Below are 7,838 nucleotides of genomic sequence, written 5' to 3' on the forward strand. Positions count from 1 at the left end.
TAACGCTTTTCTACGTCCATGCCACGCGACATGGCTCCTCGCCCCCAGGATTTCGCGCGGCCATCTTTTGCTCGCAGTTTTCTTTCGCGTCACGCACGACGGACTATTAAAGCGAAAGGGGGACTACTCGTAGTCTACTCTCCTTTGGAATAATTCCTCAAGGATGAAGAAACAAAACAACAAAGTTTTATACCATCAACAATACTGTCTACACTAATAAAATCACCAAGTTCCATTGACGATTAATCGCATACCCTATTTCTGTAACCAGAAATGCAATGCAAATGAAAATCTCATCTCTATTTCACTATATGCATATTAGGCACACACAATGGTGCCTTACAGTAAATAACAAAACTTTGACATCGAGTAAATTATTAGTAATAACATTGATGATCCCTCCTCATTGAAAACACAAGCCTGATTTATGCTGATTTATTCTTTTGACTGACTCCGTAACTTATTAAGCTCTTGTACCCAATCTTTGACAATTGGATGCTGGAATTTATCCGTGGTGAAGTCAAAGAACTCTTGAAGCCAGCCCGGCTTTCCTTCGCTGTCTTCATATTCATGTGCTTGTAGAATCATTTCAAATCGATCCAAATCCTTCACAAATTTGGCTTCCTCAGTCTCTTGGGCTTCATATTCCTGCCAAAGTTGTAGGAATTCCTTCCCCACTTCTTCACCAACCAAACTCGACAAATTCTCCATAGCTTGCTTTTCTCTTCTGTGTTTCTCCTCCTTGCTGACTCCATCGAATGGCGTGATATCACCAACAATGCATTCCGCCATGTCGTGGACCAGTGCGAGTTTAATGCAATGATCGCGATTGATGTTTGTACCCTCTTCACGTCCAGTCGGCAGAAAACTCATAATAGCCATGCGGTACATGTGATCTGAAACGCTTTCAGGCGATTTGACGCCACGGTAAACCCAGCCGGTACGTTTGGTGGACTTCAGCTTTCCGACTAAAGACATAAATTTAAGAAGATCAGCCATACTCGTAAAAAATAACCGATAAGATGTTTCCAACACTATGCACAAATATCCTCTTTCAAACAGTTTTTCACAAGGCGTTATTTGACGAGGTAGAGAGGAGAATGGGATCTAGGTGCGTCGCGACCAGCACTTTACATGAAGTATCTCAAGAAACCACTGACATTTTCCCTTGCGAAAAAAGTAAATCTCTCTGATAATTTCTTGGAAAAGAAGTTGATGTGGCGAGATTTCACAACATATAGGAACCTTTTCAAGAAATCGGACATTTTGAGACCAGTCCTTCAGACACGAATAATCATGGTTACAGGTGGAGATGTTGCTAAAAGGCTCGAGGAACGCGCAGTGGAAGCCGAAGAGACCATCGCTTTGTTGAAATCTCAACTTCTCTTCCTTCAGAAAGCGGCAGGTTAGTGTGCACGAGTTGTGACTTGCTCGGAGGACTTGTGACTATATAAGTGTTGAAGATTATAATCTTCCCACTTCTAAACGAACCAGTAGAGAATTAGAGAATTTTAGAGGAATTTTCTGAAGAGTATCGACTCTATATAGTTCACCTCCAGAGATAAGCTTAATAATTTGCTCGATAATTTGCCAAATATAAAGAAAGGTCCTGACTCGACGGAGGTTTGAGAAATTTACTGTCACAACCTTAAATTAGCAAAAAATTGTATGTTACAGATTATCTCTGTTTTTTTGTTTCGTTTTAGAAAAGAAGACCAAGCCTGTTGGAATAAAGGTTTGCCCACTGTGTATTACGTAAAGACATGCAGCTTAGAATAAATTAAATGACTTTTCCAATGCTTTTGCACACGATAAGTTTGTCACAGTTAACTTAACACTTCAATCTACAGCTAAAATCTTGGACAGAATAAAACCACCCCTCTCCCTGAATCAATGATGAACTCGCACTACAACCAAGATGCGCCATTTTTTCCATTATTGAAATGGGGGAGGGGGGTCTTAATTTTTCATTTATTTTGTCCAAGATTCTAGCTTAAGTGCTATTTTCTGGCTGATGCAAGGGATGCAGGTCGTTTAATCCCCCCAAGAAGATTAGCCTCTAGCCTGTCAACCCCCAACCAAAAGTTGATTAGCCTTTGAACTAAAGTCGATTGGTATTACCCAACTAGTGGACTAATGCAAATCCTGCATTTTAATTGGCTACGCTACTAGAGGACTCTTAGAAATAGTCCTCAAGTAGTGAAATTGGCGTAATCGAACGTGACGCTTAATTGCTTTCTTTCGTTTTATTCCCAAATAAATATTTCTTCAACTTGCATTTGCTAACTTTATATTGCCTTTTCTGTCCAACTAGTTGGGTGATACTAAAACAATTAGACCCTTTGCCCTCAAGGGCCACAGGTCAATAGCCCATTCGGCTCTGCCCAATGGGCTATTGACCCATAGCCCTTGCGGGCTATGGGTCTAATTGTTAATTAGCCACCATGTAGGTTGATGAGCCCCGAAATAAAACGTATCATTAAAATGTTAAACTCAGTAAATATGTTTGTTATTGAGTGTGTGTGTTGATAGAGGAATGGGTCAGCTATCACCAAGTGTGTGAATAATGAGATTTTGATTGTGGTCTGGCACTAATGAAAACCAGGCAAACATTACTTGTATTTTCTTGGCTAACTAGTCTGTGCTAATCTCTGCTCAACACAAGCCAGTTTAGGACTACATTATTTTTGTACATATATTTGAGATGTTATTCTTTATTTATGCTGGCCATTAATTTCGATAGAAGCTTTACCTAAATACATGTACCTTATATGTCCCTAAGGAAAGCAATAATCCTGTATTAAAAAGTAAAAACAGTCTGATTCTTAACTTACTTTTTGAAGTAAAGTCACTTTATATAAACTTACATGTACATGTATTATTAACGTAATCTGTAAGAAATCTTTGCATTATGTAATATACAAATTTACTTTTTGACCTTTCTGTTAAGGATCGCATTACAGCTCTCAAACAAGAGAATGACCGTCTTAAGCAAGAAGCTGACAAACTTAAATCAGAGTTGGAATACTGGGAAGTCAGAAATGGATGTAAGTACCGGGTAAACAGAGAGTGTACATAATGTTTTATCTTGTGACCTAAGAAAGTAAAAGTTACCTGAAAAAAATTATACAGTCATATAGCTATTGCTTATCAACCCAGAGAGATACATTGTGCAATTGCAAGGAAGTTTTCACCTCTTGGCTTGACAATACAGCACTGATGATGCTTTTGTAAAGAAGGCCTTAGTCAATCATTTTGCAGTTCCTCTAACACAAGAATTAATCAAGTAATTTGTTTCAATTCTCAGCAAGCAACACACATTTTTTAAAGTCATGTACACATAGTATGTGAGCTGGTGTTCATGTAGCTTGATGCAGAAGTGTTATAAACAGTTTTGATTAATTGTTCAGTTCTAGAGAATAGCCATGTTCCCCCCACAGAAGGGATTGGAATTTCCTGGGGGGTGGGGTGTTCTATGAGACCAAAAAATTTAAAGAAATGTATGAAGCTCAATTGGAATTTCCAGAGGGGTAGGAGAGGGGGACTTAGAAAAATTCCCTTCCGTGGGGGAGGTATGGATATTTTCTGGAACTACACATTACACTGAACTTGGCTACAGTCTGTGTGTTCCAAATGAACAAATGTGAGATTTTGAGGTCGAGAATTAGACTAATCTTTTTTGCACCGCTTTCTTAGCCTTACGAAATAAACCAACTCTCCAAAGAGGGATGGCCAAAATTGTGAGATGGCAAGACTGGTGAAATATAGATACACTGTACTACTGTATCATTTAAAAAAAAAAATGTACACGTACACATTGTAAGTCATGTGAAGAAGCTAGTCATAAAAGGGGATAAGTGACGATTTTGGTTGCTTTTCTTTTTTCTTGCTCCAAATTAGCTGAAGTTTTGCATGTGGTCTTCAATGTAATAGAAAAATGTGGTTCTGTATTTTTGTCGTTGGTTTTTGCTTTGTTTTCGAGTTAAAACGTAGGCAAAAAACTTGGCTTTTCCTAGCCATGTCTTTAGGAGTTTATTTGTTGAACAGCAAACAGGCAGACTGTTTATAGTGTATGAAGTCAAAACCAAATCCCACAGCATATAGAGCGGAAATCTGGGAACGGATTGTTTACACCGGTTATTGTGATGTGAACACAACACGTGAATCGATCGAGCGTCAAACGAAATGCCATCAAACAAAAAAGAGATGTGCCGCATTAGAGCTCTGTCAACTAATATCTTAAGCATTGTTTTAAAGTACCTTGTGTGCCTACCTGGTGGTTGAGAGGCATCATAAAGCCTCGATAAACCCGTAAGTCATCAGCACGTTTTAAAGAATCAAAATGTGTTCTGAAACTTCGAAGGCAGCTGATATACCGTTATCGTGTTATCAGCGTTCGAAGTCAGATCGAGCCAGGTAGCAAAGTCCAAGAGCAGTTCTTGCCCAAGAAAAATACCCTCTGGTGAGTTGTGGCCCATTTGCCAAGCGTTGCTAGCGTCAAAGTTTGGAAAGCGAGAACTGGTTTTAGACTTATAAAATTTGTCTTGTATCGACCGCCATGTCTTCCCGCGCACGAGGTGTAAAGACCCTTCCCGGCATGCATTGCGATTACGTTCTGCGGACGTTTCTCGAACTGGTAACTAGATTTAAACATAATAATGGCCAGCAAGTGGCGATCGATTGTAACAGATCTGTGATCCAGTTTGCATTGATTTTATTTCAAATCGGCATGATTTGTAGTGTTTTGAGCTTCTGGGATCAGGGGACATGCAGATGTATGGAGACCCGTACGTTGCGCAGAAGGGTTAATCTGTTAATCTGTCAGCCCTATTTATAGAGCGTTTTCACGTGGAGTCATCAAATTCTTAAATCCAAAACTAAACAGCCGCCAAAGTTGTTATCCTCATCAGGCATAAGAGGTACCGGTGCATTTTGAACTTGGAAGTTATGGCGGTGCGTGACATCAAGCTACGATCGCGTTTGTCGAAAACTATGTTTTATCTCGTGATTTTTTAGCCATTGAAGACCTTGCCGTATTTGAAAAAGTGTTTATTGAAATGTTTATTTGTTTCATTTTATTTTTATTTACACCTTTTTTTGACCTGAAATCAGCATTTTTGAGCTTATACGTTGCGTGAAATTACCATTTTCAGGAGCCCATCATGGGCTCCTACCATTTTGCTGTTTTCTAAGTGAAACCAACATCCTTGCCGTCACGCGTTAACGTCAAATTAACATTTTAACCTATTTAGACCTGAAATCAACATCATCGAGCTTATGCACTGCGTAAAATTGACATTTTGCTGGTTTCTAAGTGAAACCAACATCCTTGCCGTCACGCGTCAACGTGAAATCAACATTTAAACCTTTTTTGACCTAAAAGCAACATTTTTGAGCTTATACGTTGCGTGGAATTGACATTTTGCTGGTTTCTAAGAGAAATCAACCTCCTTGCCGTCACGCGTTAACGCGAAATCAACATTTTAACCTATTTAGACCTGAAATCAACATCATTGAGCTTATGCGCTGCGTGAAATTGACATTTTGCTGGTTTTGTAAGTGAAACCAACATCCTTGCTGTCATGCGTTAACGCGAAATCAACATTTTAACCTATTTAGAACTGAAATCAACATCATTGAGCTTATGCGCTGCGTAAAATTGACATTTTGCTGGTTTCTAAGTGAAACCAACATCCTTGCCGTCACGCGTTAACGTGAAATCAACATTTAAACCTTTTTTGACCTAAAATCAACATTTTTGAGCTTATACATTGCGTGGAATTGACATTTTGCTGGTTTCTAAGAGAAATCAACCTCCTTGCCATCACGCGTTAACGTGAAATCAACATTTTAACCTATTTAGACCTGAAATCAACATCATTGAGCTTATGCGTTGCGTGAAATTGACATTTTGCTGGTTTCTAAGTGAAACCAACATCCTTGCCGTCACGCGTTAACGTGAAATCAACATTTAAACCTTTTTTGACCTAAAATCAACATTTTTGAGCTTATACGTTGCGTGGAATTGACATTTTGCTGGTTACTAAGAGAAATCAACCTCCTTGCCGTCACGCGTTAACGTGAAATCAACATTTTAACCTATTTAGACCTGAAATCAACATCATTGAGCTTATGCATTGCGTGAAATTGACATTTTGCTGGTTTCTAAGTGAAACCAACATCCTTGCCGTCACGCGTTAACGTGAAATCAACATTTAAACCTTTTTTGACCTAAAAGCAACATTTTTGAGCTTATACGTTGCGTGGAATTGACATTTTGCTGGTTTCTAAGAGAAATCAACCTCCTTGCCGTCACGCGTTAACGCGAAATCAACATTTTAACCTATTTAGACCTGAAATCAACATCATTGAGCTTATGCGCTGCGTGAAATTGACATTTTGCTGGTTTTGTAAGTGAAACCAACATCCTTGCTGTCATGCGTTAACGCGAAATCAACATTTTAACCTATTTAGAACTGAAATCAACATCATTGAGCTTATGCGCTGCGTAAAATTGACATTTTGCTGGTTTCTAAGTGAAACCAACATCCTTGCCGTCACGCGTTAACGTGAAATCAACATTTAAACCTTTTTTGACCTAAAATCAACATTTTTGAGCTTATACATTGCGTGGAATTGACATTTTGCTGGTTTCTAAGAGAAATCAACCTCCTTGCCATCACGCGTTAACGTGAAATCAACATTTTAACCTATTTAGACCTGAAATCAACATCATTGAGCTTATGCATTGCGTGAAATTGACATTTTGCTGGTTTCTAAGTGAAACCAACATCCTTGCCGTCACGCGTTAACGTGAAATCAACATTTAAACCTTTTTTGACCTAAAATCAACATTTTTGAGCTTATACGTTGCGTGGAATTGACATTTTGCTGGTTTCTAAGAGAAATCAACCTCCTTGCCGTCACGCGTTAACGTGAAATCAACATTTTAACCTACTTAGACCTGAAATCAACATCATTGAGCTTATGCGTTGCGTGAAATTGACATTTTGCTGGTTTCTAAGTGAAACCAACATCCTTGCCGTCACGCGTTAACGTGAAATCAACATTTAAACCTTTTTTGACCTAAAATCAACATTTTTGAGCTTATACGTTGCGTGGAATTGACATTTTGCTGGTTTCTAAGAGAAATCAACCTCCTTGCCATCACGCGTTAACGCGAAATCAACATTTTAACCTACTTAGACCTGAATTCAACATCATCGAGCTTATGCGCTGCGTAAAATTGACATTTTGCTGGTTTCTAAGTGAAACCAACATCCTTGCCGTCACGCGTTAACGTGAAATCAACATTTAAACCTTTTTTGACCTAAAAGCAACATTTTTGAGCTTATACGTTGCGTGAAATTGACATTTTGCTGCTCTCTAAGTGAGATCAAAGTTCCTGCGGTCGCGGCGGGCCGATCCTTTGTTATGATAAACCGAGGCGAGACTTCGACTTATAACAAAGGCTTGGCTTGGTTATTATAACAAAGGATCGGCTCTGTTTATCATAACAAAGGCCCGGCTTCGTTTATTTGCAGCCTCGGCGGGAAAAGGGCGTTAGGTATTTTAATCAAAAGTGAACTTTGTCGAAAACGCTCCAAATTTCGCATAGAGTTTTGTTTAGGTATGTTTAGCAATGTCCCGTAGTTTTTACGCTAAACCTTGCTTCGTTTTCAGGATATTGCGTATGCAAAAAACCACTCGGTTTTCCTAGCGGCGTCTTTATAAAGCGAAGCAAAAACCAGCGGCAAAAATACAGGAACACGTTTTTCTATTACATTGAAGACCACATGCAAAAATTCAGCTAATTTGGAGCAAGAAAAAAAGAAAAG

The 7,838-nt window shown here is 38.9% G+C and overlaps 2 protein-coding genes across 2 annotated transcripts in view; one reads left to right on the forward strand and one right to left on the reverse strand.

Annotated features, from left to right (window-relative positions):
* Positions 1 to 435: 435 nt before the first annotated feature.
* Positions 436 to 1,097, reverse strand: LOC145488364 (5'-deoxynucleotidase HDDC2-like). Its single transcript, XM_081467216.1, has one exon. The coding sequence runs from the start codon at positions 997 to 999 to the stop codon at positions 436 to 438; it is 564 nt and encodes a 187-aa protein (XP_081323342.1). The 5' UTR covers positions 1,000 to 1,097.
* Positions 1,098 to 1,119: 22 nt separating this feature from the next.
* The window catches only part of LOC145488355 (aminoacyl tRNA synthase complex-interacting multifunctional protein 1-like), a 12,692-nt gene continuing 5,973 nt past the window's right edge, over positions 1,120 to 7,838 (forward strand). The window contains exons 1-3 of the mRNA XM_081467204.1: positions 1,120 to 1,405; positions 1,707 to 1,735; positions 2,951 to 3,047. Of these exons, the coding sequence (XP_081323330.1) occupies positions 1,135 to 1,405; positions 1,707 to 1,735; positions 2,951 to 3,047 (397 nt within the window). The 5' untranslated portion in view covers positions 1,120 to 1,134. The remainder of the gene's footprint in view (positions 1,406 to 1,706; positions 1,736 to 2,950; positions 3,048 to 7,838) is intronic.

Source organism: Orbicella franksi, chromosome 1 (genome assembly GCF_964199315.1).
Source record: "Orbicella franksi chromosome 1, jaOrbFran1.1, whole genome shotgun sequence".
Taxonomy (NCBI): Eukaryota; Metazoa; Cnidaria; class Anthozoa; order Scleractinia; family Merulinidae; genus Orbicella; species Orbicella franksi.

What these genes read in the sequence shown, in the direction of transcription:
- LOC145488364 (XM_081467216.1), bottom strand. Translation starts at nt 999, where the DNA reads ATGGCTGATCTTCTTAAATTTATGTCTTTAGTCGGAAAGCTGAAGTCC.